This window comes from Cricetulus griseus, chromosome 3, assembly GCF_003668045.3.
Source record: "Cricetulus griseus strain 17A/GY chromosome 3, alternate assembly CriGri-PICRH-1.0, whole genome shotgun sequence".
NCBI lineage: Eukaryota > Metazoa > Chordata > Mammalia > Rodentia > Cricetidae > Cricetulus > Cricetulus griseus.
In genome coordinates, this window is record NC_048596.1 from 237,459,706 (window position 1) to 237,480,403 (window position 20,698).

General features: G+C 39.2%; 1 protein-coding gene across 1 annotated transcript in view; it reads right to left on the bottom strand.

The window, feature by feature from the left end:
* Hecw1 (HECT, C2 and WW domain containing E3 ubiquitin protein ligase 1) overlaps positions 1 to 20,698 on the bottom strand; it is a 140,105-nt gene that overhangs the window by 103,119 nt on the left and 16,288 nt on the right. The window contains exons 4-5 of the mRNA XM_027409409.2: positions 11,250 to 11,325; positions 6,826 to 6,995 (exon numbers count right to left, since the gene is read on the bottom strand). Of these exons, the coding sequence (XP_027265210.1) occupies positions 6,826 to 6,995; positions 11,250 to 11,325 (246 nt within the window). The remainder of the gene's footprint in view (positions 1 to 6,825; positions 6,996 to 11,249; positions 11,326 to 20,698) is intronic.

The following is a 20,698-nucleotide window of genomic DNA, read 5'->3' on the forward strand; positions in this document are numbered from 1 at the left end:
TCCTTGATACTTACAATAGTGACCTGTCTGTAAGATATACTGGTGCAATAGTAATGAGAAATGCAAATTTCAAGGGAGGGGAGATCAAACACAGTGTATAAAGGGTCAAAGAAGAATAATGGAACAGGAAGAGTTAAATTGGATTGGATGATAGGTAGCAGCATAGAGACAGGAATATGGGGACAGATAATAACCCCAAAGGTCTTTCAAACAAGTCGTATGAAAACTTGCTAATGTAGCTGTTTCTTGAACTATATGTACATACATACATACATACATACATACATACATACATACATACATACAACATAGTTAAAAGTCAGTTGCAGTGAAACACTTTAGGCTAACAAACTACAATTCCAATGCTAGGACTAGTTACCTCTTTTGGTCAGTGAGGTCCTATAGATGCCCAAACTTTATAGGTTATTGACAATGTTATTGGTTACCTTTTAGAAGTTGAGAATAAAACACTATTGCTGAAAGGCCTATACTTTAGTCATTGATCATGGAGAAATCAAACTGGTATAGGTCTGGAAGCTTCATCCCTGTTGGCTAGTTTTCATAGTCTGGAAGGTATATGTATACTACCAGACATGAAAGGTAACCAACCATCAATCTCAACCAACTGTGAATCCTGTGAGTGAAAATAATGACTAGACTGACAAGACATACTCACTGGAACAATAGTGACATGAAAATAATGGGATTAGCCAACAACTTTCTGATTGGATTTAAGTCCCAATCCACAAGATGAAGCCCATACCTGGCACCATCATCAGGCCAAGAATCTGTGGCTAGACAAGCTAGTCATAGCCCCTAGTGAAGAACCTGATGCTATTATTCTGCTAAGTGGACACTGTAGTATATGAACTCCTAGTGACATGCCCTTGTACCCACAGATTAATGTACCTTTCACCCTCATCAGAGAAGCTTCTATTTGTAGTACATGGTGACTTATGCAAGGACTCACATGATACCAGAGCACAGAGATAGAGACTGTGGAATTCTCAGTCACCAATAGTACATTGACATCACACCCCTTTCCCCAAGGCTCAGGGTTTTGTGGAAGAGGAGGCAGAAAGAGCACAAGAGGCAATGGAAATAGTGTCTTTCAGACATATGTGCAGGGCAGCTGTCTATATGAACTCATAGCGTACATAAGAACTGTGCAAGATCAAGCCAGGTCAAGTCCTGGAATGGACAGGGAGGTGGGAATGAAGATCAACTTGAGCCAAGGAGCTATTTTGAGCTGATAGCTGCTTGGAGAAGAAGAATCTGAGGTAAAGATGTGCTATCAGGCCACAGAAAGGGGAAATGATTCATTTAAAGACAGTCATAGAATAAATACCCTTAGATGACTGAAAATGCACTACGTGCAACCAAATCATGCCTCGCAATCATGTCTTGCAAGATGTCAGGTCCTTCCTGAAAATTTGCTTCATGATCTATGGATAGCAAATGACTTCTGAGAGAGAGAGAGATTTTGTTTTCCGAGGATTAAAACCTCCAATTAGTCAACAGTACTACATGGCCAGATTTGAAATCATGTACATACAAGCAAACTTAAATGGACTTATCAGATTGTATTTATATTCATTCACATATATGTAACAAGAATGATAAAAGAAAAAGACCATGAACTTGAGAAGGAATAAGAGTAAACATCAGGAGGTTGGAGAGAAGAAAGAGGAAGAAATCATATAATTATCGTTCCCTGTATCCTTGTTTGCTTTTTCATTTTATTTCAGTTTTTAAATTTAAACTAAAAGATAATTTATGAAAACCCAATAGAAATAAAAGGAGATATGTAAAAAGTGGTTTGATAGTTCTGACTGGAAAATCAAATCAAATCAAAACAAAAATACATAAAATTATTCCAGAGTAACACTAAAAAAATGAAGATAAAAGACACATGAGCTACCGATTACACACACAGAAATGAAGACAATTCACTCCTATCTACTTTTAGCACCATTGCCTATAGTGTCTTAGTAAGCATCAGAGTGAAAAAAAAGAAACAAGACAAAGAGGAAAATAATTACAATGCCCCTCACTGGTTCTTGTGTTTGAATCCATCATTCTCAGTTGGTGGTGCCATTTTGGGAGGTTGTGCAAACTTCTGCACAAGATGACAAATGTAGAGTCATTGGGACTGGGCTAGAGTGTTAAAACCAGCCATATTTCAGTACATAGCCTTGGTTTCCTAAGCCTCAGAGATGTAATAAACTTTGTGGACAGAGCCTCACACCTCTACCTCTGCCATGCCTTGACCAACATGAAGACCATTGTAGCATGAAAAAAATATCCAGAGACTGATACTGAGGTTCAAGCTTCAAGTTGAAGATCAGAAAATCAAAGCATCTGGTCATTAGCTCTTACTCTACCTCAGAATGAAAGATGATCCTGGCTCCACCAAACTTTAGACTGTGACCTCTCCTCAGCGTGGCTGGAGAATCCTGAGACTTCAATATCTTCCTATCCTCAATGTGGCTGGAAAATGAATCTCAGCTCTGAGACCTTGTTCCTGTATTATATACCTTCCTAATGCTGGGATTAAAGGCATATGATCCCAGGTGCTGGGATCAAGGGCATGAGCTCTGTTACTCTTCAATCTTGTGTAGGTCATGGTGGCCTTGAACTAACCAAAATCCATCTACCTCTTAATCCCGTGTTCTGGGATTAAAGGTGTATACCACCACTGCCTGATCCCTATAGCTTGAGGCTGACTTTGCTCTGAATCCTTAGGCAAGCTTTAATAAATCATAAATATTATGTCATTACTGACTATGTTCTTCTCAGTGAACCAATATAAATAATTGCTCCCTGAATTGTTTTTTGTCAGATAAATTTCTTGTCATAAAGTAAGGGAAGTTACTTTGAAATACAGTTTTCCCATTAGTGCCACTATTCAGTGTATGCCAAAGTTCACCTAAATATGCCGGTGGAAAACCAGGGCATATGGTGTCATGTTCTACATGCGTAAAGAATCTAAAGAAATGGAATAAATCCTAACCAGTATTTTACAACCAATTTTGGTGTAGGTGACTTGTCCTCAAAAGGAAAATAATGTATCCTTAATTACATAACACCAAAAATCTTAAATAGCATTGAAATTATTTTTATTTTTGTGTAAAAGTGAGAAAGTGCAATAGTCTATGTAGATTCTTTCTACTTAGTATTACTTATATACTTTTTTGGAGGGGAATAATTCCATTTTTGGAAATTATTTTTTCTTGGAAATTTCACTTGTGCTTGTATTTTGTACATTTTACATCTTGATGTAATTTTAACTAAACACAGCTCATTCTTTAGTATTAAACAAATTACTAATGACTTATCATTATTCCCATAGATTACTGCATCTCTCAACCCTCATCAGAGCAGATTCTTTTTGTAGTAGGTAGAGTTTAACACAGAGACACAATTGGTCAAGGTGTAGAGAGCAGGAGACCATGGGGGTGCTTAGCTCCAAATGGGGAATCTGTATCGACCCCCCTCATTTCAAGGCTCAGGATCCTTTGTGGAAGACATAGTGTTGTGGGTGACTATGAGGAAACAGTGTCTTCTGGACACAGTGGGAAGTTGCACACACAAACTCACAGCAGTTATAACAGTATGCATGAGACCTATTCCAGCTCAAGCTAGAATAAATCTTATCATGGAGAAGGGAGTGGGGCACAAAGTCCCACCCTCAGTCAAGAAATGGTTGTCAATGGTAGCTGTTAGAATCAGTTTTCTTTAAGAGTGAAGTCCCTGATAAATCAACCACACTCCAGAGGACAACACATCCATCTCTATAAAGACAGCAGAAATTGGATTTGATGGGCATAAGAAAAAGAAGGCCACAAAGTCTGGTGGGTTGCAAAAGTGATGGATCTGGGAAGAGTAGGGGATGTGGTGAATATACTCCAATGCGTTGTTTGAAATTCTCAAAGAATTATTAATTTTTTGAAAAATGAGAATAAAATACCACATAAGCCAGTATCTAGACTTTTACCTCAACCAGAGTCTTATGAAGCACAGATGTATTACAGCAGGATACATCTATCTGTTGTGTGCCATTTGGCATTGGTTGCCATGACTGAGGATTTCTATGCGTGTGGAAGCAGCATTTTCCTGGCATTAAGTTGCCAGGTGCTATGTGGAATTCTGTTTCATGTTGTTTCTTTTTATGGGGCTGAAAATGGAACGCAAGGCCTCAGGCGTAGGTGAGTGATGTCTTTCTAAGCTACAGCTCTTGAATGAGATTTATTGAATTGATTTCAGCTGTAGCATTTTAAATGTTATGTATAAACCCTAAGACAGAGAATAAGAGCATTTGTCATTATATTGCCAGAGAAAAAGTGATTCAAGCAAAGATTAATAAATTTCATAGTGTTAAGGACATTCTGGTTGACATTTTTAGTACCAAACCGTTTTGATAGTGGAATTTAAAAAAATGTTTTCTATGACTTATAGTATCTTTGTGACAAGTGTATTAGGCAAACTTGCTCATTTTTTTCAGATACAACTAATTGCTGTAGCATTTTGTGTTATCCCCAGGAATCCAGTAAGTAATTTAGAAATTATTGATGAGAATTTCTTGGATTGAAGGAACATGTCACTGTAAATTCACTATTCTATAATAGTGATATTTTCAATGCTTTAGAATCTGTTCATAACTGTTAATAGTAGTTCAAGTGTAACTCCATTTCTATTTCAAAGTTCTGAAAGTCTTTCTGGGAAGCCTGGAAAGGGGTGATTGAACTTAGCAAGGAGGTGGTACAACTTAAGAGACAGCAAAACAGGTTTGGTTCCAAATATCTAACTATATCTACTTGTCTACAATGTTTGAAAATTCCACACCGTTGACAAGAATGGTCTATTCTGAATAATAAAGGAAGAAATATGTCTAATGTAAGTGCCTCAGACTGAGCACACGTTCATCAATTACAGGTGGATATAAGTAGATGGGTGAGGATATTACAAGGCAAAGGATAACTGATGACTCAAAATTACAGAATTCTTAACAGGCCAAGTTAGACTGTGAGCCAAGTTCTGTGTCTGTAGAGCTACACTGTCACCTTCTGCACTAGAGCTCATTCACTCCTGTCCTGTTTCCAGTGCCTCCATCCCACAGTTGCCAGGTTGTGTTCTCAAGTGATCAGCTGAAAGTCCAGGAGCCAAATAGGCTGACACAAGTCTCTGCATGTTCTGTAGGAGAGGAGGTAGTTACTGTCAGGATCATCATCATACATGCTTTGTTAAAGAACTCCCAACTCCTGGCTTGTGGAGGAGACACTCGTAAGTAGAGAAGGCCCTTTACTGACACAATGAAGTATTCAATGCTGTAAGCAAGCTGCATACCACTGTTCAAACCACCAAGATGGGATGAACAATTAGGTTTCATATCTATTTAAATGGAGCACTGTGTAACCAAATCAGGAGTATTCTAGAGATGACTGGTTTATCTACCCCAGGAAGCTGATGACTCTAGTATCTCTGGAAGCCACCCAGAGGACCACATTTATAGTTTGGAGCTGTTAGTGATGACAACATGGGGAGAACTGTGGAGAAATGGGACTATTCATGTTTAAATGTGCTTTTCCTGCTTGACGGCACCTGTTCTGAATCAGGAAAGAAACCACTGGTGATATGGCAGAAGAAATAACAAGTTCTAACTCTGGTTAAGTGTGATTGAAGGGGATTTACTAATAAGCTTGCTTAGAAAAATATTAAGTTACATTAACATAAGAAATTTAGCTGAAAGGTTCTGCCTCAATTGTTATTCAGATATAAGTTTAAGATAGGTAATGCACTAACCAGTTTTTCCTGGACAACAGAGAAAGATAAAAAAAAAATGAATAAAAGTTACGCTTCTGACTTAAGCTTGGATAAGGTCTGCTGAGTTCTGTTTTACCTCAGCTGCTCATCAAAACTGCTTGCTGTTATCTGGAGAGGTAAACATTTGCCAGACAGCCCCAGGGAAGGACCAGTTATCCACAGCTGTAAGTCTTGAGCTGATTCTCACAGCTCTTTGAATAAGTAAAAGACTTTGTTAGTAGAAAATTGTCTTATTGATAATTGCCCAGAAAAATGTAACTTTTGGCAGGAACCTAAAAGTCACCTGCAGATGAAAGCTTATGCAAGATTATAACACATGGTATAAACTGTGAAAAGCTCAGACCAAGGCTGGTCCCTGTTGAGCATTGACTAGAACCCCAGTCATGCATTAGTAAAGATTCTCAACCCCCTCCCTCCCTCCCTCCCTCCCTCCTCCCTCCCTCCCTCCCTCCCTCCCTCCCTCCCTCCCTCTTTTGTTCTTTTTAAATCTCTGGATGCCTGAATTGAATTTTGGGTTGGAGGGAGGGTATTCTCTTATTACAGAGTAGCTATTACAGCCCGGCGTTGGTGGCGCACATCTTTAATCCCAGCACTCGGGAGGCAGAGGCAGGCAGATCTCTGTGAGTTCCAGGCCAGCCTGGTCTCCAGAGTGAGTGCCAGGATAGGCTCCAAAGCTACACCGAGAAACCCTGTCTAGAAAAACCAAAAAAAAAAAAAAGCCAAAAAACCCCCCAAACAACAACAACCCCCCAAACCAACCAACCAACCAACCAACCAACCAAACAAAAAACAGAGTAGCTATTACAGAGCATTACCTGATGCTGCCTGGGAAAATAATTCAGACCCTGTAGTTGAAGCCCTCAGAGAACATGACTCCCTACAAAGGACCGAGTCTCATGGCCACAAGTTTAAGAACAGAATCTATGCCCGACAAGAAGATGAGCACAGGGGTGGGGTCATCACCACTCATTTCCTTCAGCATCCCCACTCCCTAGCACTCACCTCTGCCTGCCAGATGGGGTTCACAGTGTTGCCTCTGATTGAGGATCTTCTTTCCTGTCCATGATGAGGGAGGGCAGGAAAGATGCTGTGCTTCCCAGGCTGGATGGAGATCTTCAGATAAGGGTCTGGGTTGAAAAACATCCCTTTCTTCAACCCCATGGCCTGGAAATCTATAAAATAAATGTCATTTTATTTAAGTGTGTTTCAATAAGGTTGCATATGTGCAGATATCCAAATAATCCAAAACATGATGTGGTGTTTTAAATGAGAAATGTCCCCCATAGTTTCAGATATTTAAACACTTGTCCCCAGTTGGTGGTACTATTTGGGTGGGTTTTGGGAGGTGCAAGATGTCACTAGGGGCAGGCTTTGAGAGTACATGGCCTCACCCTACTTCCAGCTTAGCCTCTGCTTGGTGTTTACTGTTGAAGATGTAATCTCTTAGCTTTCTGATCCAGCCACCTGCTGCCAATCCTTCCTGCCACAATGGACTCTTTTCCTTCTGGAACCATAAGTTTAAAATAACTCTCCTGTAAGTTGCTTTTGTTAATGTTATTTATTACAGCAACAGAAAAGTAACTGCTATACATGGAAAACTATTTTACAATCTTTAGACTATTTTCCATCTCATTACAAACAAGGACTAATGAGTATAAAACACAGCATTCTTTTTGGAACACTTCCTGGCATATGTTAAGCTGTATTTGGAAAGAAATCCTTGTCATATGTCAATTCAACTGGTACTGTGGACACTTTATTTTTCATTAGAGGACCATTGGTCTAGGCCATTGACCCTGAGTAGACTGGATTGCTGCTGTTCCACAAACAGATTAAGAGGAAGGGATGAGTGAGAGGTGGAGGATCACCAAAGGTGGTGGACATGGAAGAAAACTAACTGGAAATGTATTAGATCAAATATATAAAGTTGTTTTGCAAGGTAAAGACATACAAAAACCAAGGGCAATAGTTTTACAATAAATGTGGATTTCATTGAATAAGGATAAACAGAAAAAGGGTTTGAAATAGCAGAGAACCTTGGAAGAAAAGTAAGCACAGCCTCCATGGAGCTAGTCATTTATCAGTGATTGGAATTTTGAGAAACCCTGGGGTCAGGAAGAGGAGACCTTGGCAATCAACCTTAAGATGTTTGATTACAAGTAATTTCATGTTGTAGAGGGAGGGTCTATTTTGAACACGTGTTCTTCAATTGTTCTTACTTTCCCCCCTACATATCTTTCAAGTCAAATTTTCTATTATTTCTTCATGAAATAAGAAGAAACACCATCCTGGTGTTTCTAAATCTTCATGGTTGTCTAGCTGGTTTGTATCTTATTTTATACTCAGAGCCGACTTGTGTCTTGTCAGCTTCATGATATTTGGGGTGCTTTGATTAGTGTTCTTGTCTGCTTCTCTGTTGCAATTTTAAAACATGGACCACCAACACCATGGTGATGAAAGCGTTTACTTCACTTAATGTCCTGATCACAACCCATTACTGAGAGAAGTCAAGGCAGGAACTCAAGTGGTAGCAGGGGCAAGAACCATGGAGGAAAGCTGCTTGCCAGTCTGTTAACCATTGCTTGCTCAGCTTGCTTTCTGTAGACAGCTCCCACCCAGTTGCCCAGGGATAGCATCACTTACAACATATCAATTAGTAAATAAAATATTGCCCCACAGGCATGGCCATAGGCCAATCTGAAGGAGGCAATTCTTCAAGTGAGGATCCTTCTTCCAAGGTGACTCTAGTTAATGCCAAGTTGTCAAAACTACCCATCACTTTTAGTTATGGATTGGGTGACCTTTCTCTTGTTTACTTTTAAGGCATGGAGTATATTTTGATATTTCTACTGGTATTTTCTTCCTTCCTTCCTTCCTTCCTTCCTTCCTCTCTCTCTCTCTCTCTCTCTCTCTCTCTCTCTCTCTCTCTCTCTCTCTGTGTGTGTGTGTGTGTGTGTGTGTGTGTGTGTGTGTTATGAGCTGGAACATGTATGGCTGTTGGAGTGAAACTTGTGGGGGTTGGTTCTTTCCTTCCATTATGTAGGTCCTGGGGTTTGAACTCAGACAGTTAGCCCTGCTATCAAGCATCTTTACCCACTGAGCTCTCTTCCTAGCACAGTATTTCTGTTTAACATAGGTAGATATAGTGAGTTAAATGAACATAGGTATGTCTTAAAGCTGAATACATTATGTATCTGTGATCTTTTCAGGCTTCCTTCTTTAGCTGCCAAATTTATTATAGCCCCTGTTACATTTCATGGCTGGAAATTGTCATCCCGTAATAATTAAGTTATATACTATAGGCAACAGGAGATAATTCAACCTAGAACACCTTATTAACTGGTTTCGAGTCATGCCGGGGTATGGAGAAATTTTTCCTAGTATGTATAAGGGCCTATATCTGCATGATAGAGACAAAATGAGGACTAAGGGACAGAGATATTATCCTCTCTCCAACAACACACTTCTTGGACCTCAAAATGCCACTGGAGCTTTGGTTAGAGAAAATTACTTTTGGTTTCTGGCAAATTCTTGTGTGGTTTTTCTTATTTCTACTGTTTTTGAAAATAGGTACAGAAAATGTTATTTCTTAAGTATTTCTATAGGAACATGAAAATGGCAACCCAAGAACTGCAAGTGTTTATCATTGTAAAAAATAAAATAAAATTTTCCCTTCTACCCACTTCTTCCTGCTACCTAAACAGACACATGATAATATTTTGGATGCACACTTAAAAATGCATTTGCTTTATTGGACACACTTCAACCTAGAAAAACATGTGATGATACACCTCCCCAAAAGGCTCATGAGACCTCTGATCCATGACATAGATGGCATGGAGCATTGATTTGATAAGCTAAGGTCACAGTTTTCTAGTTGTAGTCAGTAGAACTTGAGTTTTTATGCCGTTGTGTTCTCTTGAAGATGACTTAGTTAACATGAATTGTGTGAAGTTCTGAGCTTTGTGTATCATTTTACCTAGAGTGGCTCAGTATCCTTTTATGCTTCTAATGACAGAGTAATTTCAGGTTTACAAAAGAGTTCTGTAAAGAAGGCAAAGATTTCCTATAATTCCTTACCTAGTTCTCCTCATTGTTAACATATTACAGAACTACCATAGAGTCATGAAAACTAAAAAGTAACTTAACTCTTTGATGTTCATCAATGTCCTCTAAATTGAAGCATTCCCTCCTGAAGGGAGGAGGAAGATTTAGGAAGCGAAAACCTTGCAAGTCCTGCAAGGCTGAAACATACATGATCCACAAGCTCCCCACCCAGAGGTCATAGGTGCAGAAAACAGTTGCCAGAGAAGAGAATCTCTGCCCAGTGCAGCTTCCTGGAGAAGACTCTCCAACTTGAGCTGCCTGGGCATCCTGTAGAGGGCTATAAAAATGCAGCCGTCTTGAATTGACATGGTAGGCTCTTCAGTGATGCTGCTATCTCTGAGCTGTGCATGCTCTTTTACGTGACCCCAATAAACTTATTCACTTGTCAAGTTGACTTCATTAGAATGGTTACTTTGATCTGTCATCAGTTCCCCCACCAGGGCTGTTAGATCTTTCTTCACATCTCCCGAGAAAGCTTCACACAACACTCAACTATTAATTTTTTAAATTGCCTAAATTAAAATGGACTTTATTTGGATTCCACTGATTCCCCACCCGCCTGAATGTACTGTTTTGACCAGCTCAGCTTTGATCTGCCACACTAAAATGGGTTGATTATAGTTCTGTTAGAATTGTATGGCTGATGCTCTCTTCCTGGTTTCTTTCACTTGCCCTTGGTAGACTCTTGATGCTGCTATTAAGGCAATAGCTTCCCTTCCCACAATGTCAAAACACTTCCACATTTATTACTGACTGAATTTCCATTATTCTTGCTTATTCGAGGGGGAATTGCCCAGATACTTTTAAATTTTTACTTCATCTGCACAGGTGAGGAAATTAAGGTACAAAGAGATTGAAACTTGAAGCTTGTAGGTTAGAGACAAGTGAAAGCTTGACATTTTTTTGTTTTGTTTTGTTTTCACTATACACGGTGGTTTGAATGAGAAATATCCCCCATAGGCCCAGGCATTTGAATATTTGGTTCCCAGTTGGTGGTGCTGTCTGGAGAGGTCATGGTGATGTGCAGACTTGCTAGAGAAAGTACATTGCTAGTGGTGGGTTTGAGAGTTTAAATCCTTGTCCCATTTCCAGTTCCTCTGGTTTCCTGCTTGTGGAGGGTGATGAGATTTCTCTGCTTCCTGATTCTCTCACATTGCCTGCTATTTTCTGTCACCCCTTCACCCTGCCTTGATGGATTCCTATCCTTCTAGAACTGTAATCTAAAATAAACATCTGTTTTTAAGTTGTCATGACATTTTATAACACCAAAAGAAAGTAGCTAATGCTCTTCATAAGACTTCTAGATGAGCAACACGTACCTGAGAGAGAGAAGCTGATCAGCCTCCTACTCCCTTGACTTTGTGCAGTCTCTTCAGAGCCAATACCTTTAAAAATCTGTAAAAACAAGGGAAAATGGAAGACAAGCAAAACAGACATCAAAAGAGAGACTATACTGTAATGAGGGACACTGAGATGCTAACAGGAACAATCTGCAATAGGCTGAGATGTTAACAGTTCCTGAGCTGGTAACAGGAATGACCTGCAACAAGCTGATTAGCCCCCTTGTGCAATCTCAGTGTGTCTTTTCCCTTCCTTCTGTACTATAAGTGGCTTGTGGGAAATTATGAACTGTGGGGAAGAATTCTGCTTATGGGCTAATTCAGAAAACTCTATTAAACAAGCTTAATATAGACAATCAAAATATATTTCATTCTGTTTTGCTCTTGGGGGGCAACCAAGGGGACAAAAGGGATATAAAACACTATGCTTATTTGAACTCAGGCTCAGTCTTTAGAGGAATGTTTGCTTAGCCTGTTTATGGATACTTGCAGTTGTTTTAATCAGATTGAGCCTCACAGTCTCATAGATTTGAATGCTTGGTTAGAAAGAGTGGCACTATTAGCAAGTATGGCCTTGTTGGAGTAGGTGTAGAATGGTTGGTGGAAGTATGTCGCTGGGGATGGGCTTTGGGGTTACAAAAACTCAAAGTAGGCCCAGTATTTCTCTTTCTGCTGCCTGCCAATCCAGATGTAGAACTCTCAGCTACCTCTCCAGCACCATGTCTGCCTGTGTGCTGCCATGCTTTCTGACATGACAATAATGGACTAAACCTCTGAATGTAAGCAAGCCCCAATTAAATGCTTCCTTTTATAAGAGTTACTGAGGTCATGCATGTCTTCACAGTAATAGAACACCAACTAAGACAATACTACATACTGACTGACTTGACAAAAGGATGGAATGAATATAATCCCTTCTCTTTCCCTTTCTTGTATGTGAATGCTCTCTTTTAATAGGAAAAAATGGGTGGTAAGCAGAGTACACTTGTGCCCTTAGAATGTATGATTAAAAAAAGAAAACAACTCAAAAAAGTACATTCAGAAAATTATGGTGTTAAGCTAATTCTGGCCATCTCTGTAATAGAATAGCTTTCATTTGGAATGGGCTAGCCTACTCAGGAGCCATTAAAATCTCTAAATGTACAAACAAAAAGCAAAGAGGGGTATGTGAAATATTTAAGATAAAGATATATTTTTTATGATAGAATAAGTAGTATCCAAAAGATGAATATGTGTGTATATAAGTACACACACACACACACACACACACACACACACACACTGCAAACAAAAACACAAAGGCTTAAAGCCAAATCAGAAAGGTCTAAAGTTGTACAAGGCTTATAGATGATCGGACTTAAGGACAATAAATATTTAATAATTAAAGTTCATTAGAATCCCTAAGGTTATAAAAATCTATTAATGGTAACAAAAGTTGACTTAGATGTTGTTGCATGTCTAATCAAGGTAATTAAGTTTTTGCTAACTTCTTTGAACTTTCACTACTTGAGGAAACTGACCATAGTAAAACCAAGATTTATTTAAACCTGTTTGGGTTGTTTTGTCTGAGCTTTGTTTAAATTTTATACAAATTAAAATACAAAGGTGTCCTTACAGTTGTCAACAAAACTTGAAAGCCTATACCAATAAAGACATAAGGATCAAAGAGGACATGCAATGGTTTGGTCTTTGACCTCCATGGTCAGCCAGGACCTAAGGGACAATGAGACTCCTCTGATAAGCTGTCTGTCCCTCTGGTGGGAGAGGCCATAGTGTGGCCAGAGACTAAGTAATGTATATCTAACAAGAGAGGAAGTCATGCTGTGACACAATATGAAAGTTATAGTTATTTGGAGGTCCAAACATTGCTAACCAGGCATATAAGGAGCTTTAATTTACTATGAGACCGAATAATGAAAGATGGATGAATAGAAGGAGATACACTAAGTAAAAAACTGGTAGACAGCCACAATTGCCTCAAAGGCAAATAAATATATGGATATATACTGTAGTGTGTGTGTGTGTGTGTGTGTGTGTGTGTGTGTGTGTGTGTGCGCGCGCGCGTGCGCGCATGCACGCGCGCTTGAGTGTGTATCCTCAATTACTGATAGAGTTTTATTTTTATTAATTACTGGTAGAGTTTTAGTTTTTTGAATTACAAAGATGAGAATATATAAACTAAAAAAAATCAGCATGGTTTTGAAAGGGTTCCTCTGACTGTTACAGTAATTCTGACTTTGAAATTTAACCATATACACAGTAACTGTGTTATATGCTCTGTCTTTGGTAACTTTTAGTAAGATTTTGTAAGGAAGGAGTAGCATGACTCAGAAGCAAGCCATGTAATCTTGTGGGTGTTTTATACAATGAGAATAAGAACCTAGATAAATGCCTTTCTTTTTCTTTTGATATCTGAGACAAGTCTCTTGCTGTGTTGTCCAACTAACACATTTATCCTCATACTACTGATCCTATTCCCTAAGGCTGGTTTACAGGCATCTGACTGTGTCTAGCTCTGGCTGAGGCCTTTTTGTTCAGAGTTTGTCTGAGATAATATGCTTACCAAATTGACAATAATAATTATTGCGGTGATATTTTGTTTATAATCTAACAAATAAGGCTTGCCTGAAGATTGGAGCACAAAGCAAGCCACATTAGTTAGCAATAGAGGCCAGGCAGTAGTGGTACACACCTTTAATCCCAGCACTTGGGAGATAAAGGCAGATGGCTCTCTGTTAGTTCAAGACCACACTGGTCTACACAGAATTGATCCAGTCTAAAAGAGAAACAGAGCTCACACAAAGGTGATACCAGCAATTTGAGTGGCATGCCTTTAATCCCAGCACTAAGGAGGTGGAGACAGGACGGGATATGGCTGTGTGGAGGGAGGAATATAAGGCAGGAGGAGACAGGAGCTCAGGGCAGTCTGAAGCATTCATATTGAAGCAGGCAGTCTGAGGAAGTAGTCTGAGGAGCAGTACAGTGTAAGGCAGTCAGTCTGAGGATGCAGTCGGAGGACAGGGTCACCCCTTTGTTCTGAACATTGGTAGAGGTAAGAATTCTCCAGTGGCTAGCCGCTTTGCTTCTCTGACTTTCAGCTTTCACCTGCATAGCTGACTCTGAGTTCTTATTATTAAGACCAAAGAGAATTCATAGTACAAGTTATTGTTAAACAATTAGAAAAACAATTCTTGAATGCTTTGTTTTTTTAGAAAGTAAGTCCAAGGCACCATACTAAAGCTTTCCACAGATTTGTTTTTTTAATTTCACTACAATCTGGTGAAAAGATATTATAGTTTTTCCATTTCACAGTTGAAAACACAGGATTAAAACTTTTAAGTAATTTACTCAAAGTCATATAGATGAAGCTGGTAGTAGAACCCAGATCTTTTAGACTTTGTTCAAAGTCTGTAGATATCTTTAACTGCTTACAATTTTGCCCCTGACATAAAAAAGTTGATGTTAAAACAGCAGAGATTAACAGATGTATTTAGTGAAAAGAAAAATATTACTTCAATGGATAAAAATAAACAAAATAAAGTAAACTCTAACCATTAGAAAGGACTTGGTTGGCAATTTCCAAATGGGATTCCATGACAAAACTTACAGGGAGATCTGAATTTTAAATTGTTTAAATATTCCTGTAGTTTTTGTAACCACTAGTAAACTCAATGTACTTGATTCTTTAAACATGAATTGTAACAATTTAAACAATAAAACATAAAGATTATTAAAAATACATTGAAATTAGAACAATTTTGAAATTTCCTAGTAATTGATTTATTACCACTGAATCTCAAAGAACAACATGCCTGGAACTTAACATGCCTGGAACTTAAAAACACCAAGAAACTTGCTTTTTTATTTTACTGTATGTAATAATATTAAAATGTATTATTGTTGTAGATTAATCATACTTAAATAAATAAATGTATTTATTGGAATTAGATGAAACAACTCTAAAGAAAAATATAGTTAAAAAACTTCAGGAAAATGGATAGACTTAGCAGGGTTATACACTCTTGTGGAGAAATAAATAACATGTTCTCTCTCAGATGCAGTTTAACCAATAACATAAACATATATGTAAATGTGGGTACAGTATAACATGAAGAGAATAAGAAAAGCTAAGTATAGGGGATAAGGAAGGACTAATGAACATTCAGGTAATGAACATGAGTTATGAAAGAAGATAAAGCTAATTGTTTTATATGTCTAATTCTGTCATGGATTTTTTTCATTGTGGATAAGTGCATAAAATATATTTGATATTGAAAGTGCAAAATTTAATGTGAAGCTTCACAGCTTCTATACGTAAGAGCAAGTCGAACTATACATATGTTGCCAAAATTAATGGACTTGGGGCCTGTTTAGTTTTGATGTATGATATTTTTATTTAATTGCAAGTTATTCTTCTATAAAAATTAAAAATAAATAAGCAAATAGGATTTGGCCTTTGAGGAGAGTAGCATGCTAGCACCCACATGCAAGTCCAGACACAGTGGCAGGCAGCTGTATTTCTAGCTCTGGGGACAGAGTCAGATCTCTGACATTTCCTGGTTTTGGAGCCCAGCCTGCAACCATTGGGTCCCAGTAAGACAGTGTCTCTAAAGATATAGTGAATGGCTCCTGAGGAACAACCCCTGATGTTGCCCTCTGGCTTTCTTGCATAGCTATGCAATCACATGCATGCATACACATACATGTTCAGTTTAAGTAAAGTATCTACTCAACATCCTCTGAGCATAGATAGAACAATTTTTTCTTTTTGATTTTCCAAAGACTCCTATGGTGGGTGCTACAGTTCAGATCTTTCTTGAGTGTCCCATGATGGCTCTGCAGTAAAGGCTTTATCCTCAGTGCATGTGGACATTGGGAAGCTGTGAAAGATGTAGGCAGTGGACCTAGTAGAATGATGTTAGGTTTCAGGATAGCCCTTGAATCAGCTATTGGGATGCCAACATGTAGGGGACAGTAAGGCACACCTGTAACCATCCTCTAACAGGCGTGGCTTACTGTCCATCTCCAGAAGTCCATGAACCCTACATGGGTAGGTGCTTAAGAAAAGAAGGTAGCTATAACCATCAAACAAAAGGAATGTGCCATACGGTACACTTTACAGCTGTCTCTCAAGTAACTCTATTTCTCCTTATTTCCTAGTCCCTATTCAAGTAAATCAATGCTGGATTTAGAGTTGGATTTGGCTTTCTTCCCCTAAAATCCAAGCACGTTGTTTAACTAAACTTTAGAGTTTCTGAATGATATCAAGAAGCCAATTGATGTAATACAGAATGAGAGAGGAATTTGGGGACTGTCTTTGTCTTTCTTGGCTCTTTCCTTCAAGGTGTACACCGTTTCACAATCATTATTTTTCCACGACTGCCTTTTCCAGCATACATACATATTCAAGCAAACATTTCTCTGCTAATACTTATGTTTGAGTCCCACACAGCCAATGAAGACCCACCTGACAGCAATCCCTGGATGCTCCGGAAAAGGAACTGGGCAATGCCTCCTGGACTGCACTGGATCCAACTTACTCCATTTCAACTGATACTCCTACTAGAGCTTTGAGAACTGACTTCAATCAAGTTGAGAATTTCATCCTAGATCTTCAATCAAACAAATCCCATCTAACATGGACTGGATACAATCCGTTAGAGACTTTCACTATACTAACATTTTCTTCCCACAGGACCCCACAAGGCTACCATTGTCCCATTTCAGCAGGAAGTAACTTGGAAGATGCTATGCCCCTATCCCCCATTATTGTCTATTAGGGTAGTGTAAGCCTAGTTAGGAATAACTTTCCTATTGTTTAGGGTTGGGATTGGAAGGAGGTGTTCAGGTTGGACACCTCTTTCAGATGACTTTAGGGTTTAGCTGGAATAGACATGGTTAGGATGTGCAATAGTAGATTTCTTTTTTTTTTATATCAGGATTTTGGAATTACAAACAAGATTGAATTACATAACAATCCCAGTTCGAAGGAGTGTTCCCCTTTCTCCACATCCTCTCCAGCATAAACTGTCATTGGTGTTTTTGATTTTGGCCATTCTGACAGGAGTAAGATGGTATCTCAGAGTTGTTTTGATTTGCATTTCCCTGATGGCTAAGGATGTTGAACACTTTCTTATGTGTCTTTCAAACCATTTTAGATTCCTCTATTGAGAATTGTCTATTTAGTTCTGAACTCCACTTTTTAATTGGATTGTTTGGTGTTTTGGAGACTAGTTTCTTGAGTCCTTTGTATATTTGGAAATCAGCCCTCTGTCAGATGTGGGGATAGAGAATATCTTTTCCCAGCCCAGATGTGGGCTGTCGTTTTTGTCTTGCTAACTGTGTCCTTTGCCTTACAGAAGCTTCTCAGTTTCAGGAGGTCCCATTTATTAATTGTAGATCTCAGTGTCTGTGCTACTGGTGTTATGTTCGGGAAGCAGTCTCCTGTACCAATTAATTCAAGGGTATTGCCCACTTTATCTTCTAATAGATTCAGTGTGGCTGGGTTTATGTTGAGGTTTTTGATCTGCAATAGCAGATTTCTTGTATTTCACCTTTATGATTGTTAATTTTGGATACTTTACACTGTTAAGTTTTAATCCTCTTTTAGACTAAAAGGGGAATTGTAGGGGACAGTAAACCATGCCTGTCAGAGGCTGGATACAGGTGTGCCTGGCCACGCATGGGCTCTTATGGGACCACAGAGCACATGGAAGCCCCTTCTCCTTCCCCTTCTCCCTGGCCTTGCTGCTCAGCTGCTCCAGGCACGCTCTGGATTGCGTTTGGCTGGTATTTATCTGAATAAAGGTATCTTGGATTTACAAGCTTTTTCCATCACCAACACCTTCTCTTTCTTTTACTGCCCAGCCATTATGATAAGAACAATGTTCTGTACAATGTCCTTGCCTTTCATGACGTTCTGCCTCACGTAGAACCCCAAGCCATGAGACTAACAGCTGAGGAATAAAGCCTCCAGAATTGTAAATCAAACAAAACTGTTTAAGTTCTGTTTCAGGCATTTTGACACAGTAATAAAAACATGTTGTTAATATTAAAATCCAAGTCAAAAATACACTTAAACTTTATATCAATTTCCCCAAACATAAGGAATCTAGGTTTCTATATTGAGATTGAACATGAGGGCATGTTTAAGAACATGGCTGAACACTTTGGAAATCAGTATGGCAATTCCTCAGGAAAATGGGAATCAGTCTACCACAAGATCCAGCAATTCCACTCTTAGGCATATACCCAAAAGAAGCACATTCATACAACAAGGACATCTGTTCAATGATGTTCATTGCAGCATTATTTGTAATAGCCAGAACCTGGAAACAACCTAGATGCCCCTCAACTGAAGAATGGATAGAGAAAATGTGGTACATTTACACAATAGAGTACTAAATTTGCAGGAAAATGGATGGAAGTAGAAGAAACCATTCTGAGCGAGGTAACCCAGTCACAAAAAGACAAACATGGTATGTACTCACTCATATGTAGATTTTAGACATAGAATAAAGCTACAATACACATTGCCAGAGAAGCTAGGAAACAAGAAGGAGTCTAAGAGAGGCATACATATCTCCCCCCCCCCCCCGCCCCGGCCCCGAGAAGGGGAAAGGGACAAGATCTTCTCAGCAAATTGGGAGCATGGGGGAAGGGAGAAGGAACTAGGAGAATGAGAAGGGGAGAAGAGGAGGGGAGAGGAGGACATGAGAGAGCAGGAAGATTTAGTCAGGGGAAGAATAGAGGAGAGCAAGAAAAGAGATACCATAATAAAGGGAGCTATTATAGGTTTAAAGAGAAATCAGGCACTAGGGAAATGACTAGAGATCTACAAAGATGACACCAACTAACAATCTAAGCAACAGAGGAGTGGCTACCTTAAATTCCCTCCCCTGATAATGAGATTGATGAATATCTTATATGCCATTTTATAGCCTTCACCCAGCAGTTGGTGGAAGTAAAAGCAGACACCCATAGCTAAACACTGAACTGAACTGGAATCCAGTTGCAGAGAAGGAGGAGTGATGAGCATAGGGGTACAGACCAGGCTGGTGAAACCCACAGAAGCAGCTGACCTGAACAAGGGAGAGCTCTTGAACCCCAGACTGATAGCTGGGAAACCAGCATGGAACTGATCCAGACCCCATGAACGTAGGTGTCAGAGAGGAGACCTCAGAAATCTATGGGGCCTTTGTAGTAGATCAGTACTTATCCCTAGCATAGGAATGGACTTTGGGAGACCATTTCACATAGAGAGATACTCCCTGAGCCTAGACACACGGGGGTGGGCCTAAACCCTATCCCAAATGATATGACAAACTTTGAAGATCCCCAATGGAAGGCCTCAACAGCCTTGGGGAGCAGAAAGGGGTTGGGATAGGAGGGTCATTGAGGGACAGGGGAGGAGGAGAGGGAGAGGGAACTGAGATTGACATGTAAAACACTCTTGTTTCTAATTCTAATAAAAAATGGAGAAAAAAAAAAAAGAACATGGCTGTAGCGCTGTATGACAAGAGCATAAAACCTGGCTAAATCTGATCAAAGTGATTCGTGGGAATAATTTTGAACATTTCCCAAGTCTCCCTGTTGATAGAAGCAATTCTTTACAAGCAAAGCTAGTGGGGGATAAACTGCAATGGCATTTTGGGGTATCTGCCATTCCAAAGTCTAAGTCTTCTTTGGTCCATGAGCTGGAAAAACCAATGATATCCGAAGTAATGGTAAGACTAATCCAGCTTAAGACAATTTTGATAGCATTGCCACAAAAGTCTACTGTTAAAGACAATATAAAAATGTAAGAAACACATTCTGGCACCAATGAAATTGTGAATCTGGGGGACACTCTGCCTCAGATTTTATGGCCCCAAATAAGGTAACAGTATAATGTTGTCTTCCTGCCTCTCACTCTGGTGCCTTTCCTTTCCTTTCCTTTCCTTTCCTTTCCTTTCCTTTCCTTTCCTTTCCTTTCCTTTCCTTTCCTTTCCTTTCCTTTCCTTTCCTTTCCTTTCCTTTCCTCTCCTTTCCTTTCCTTTTCTTTTTTATATTCTTAGCATTTTATTAGAAGTATAAACAAAAATGAACACTAAATGATGACCTGTGCCATCAAGACAAGGAAGTGCATTTTATATATTCTACTTAAGTAGGGAGTTATGCACTGTTGCTGCAGGTACTTTTTTTTTTTTGTCTATGTATGTTTGAATTCATTTTATTCTTTTTTTCTCCATTTTTTCATTTAAATTAGAAACAAGATTGTTTTACATGTCAATCCCAGTTCCCTCTCCTGCCCCTCCTTAGCTGCATTGATATGTCTCTTGAGGCAGCTAGAGTTATTCCTGAAGTAGTTGCCCATTTTCTATATTCAGATGCTGCGGCCCCCAGGACTTGGCATGGGAAGGTATGTAGCGGGTAGTGTCTTGTAAGGC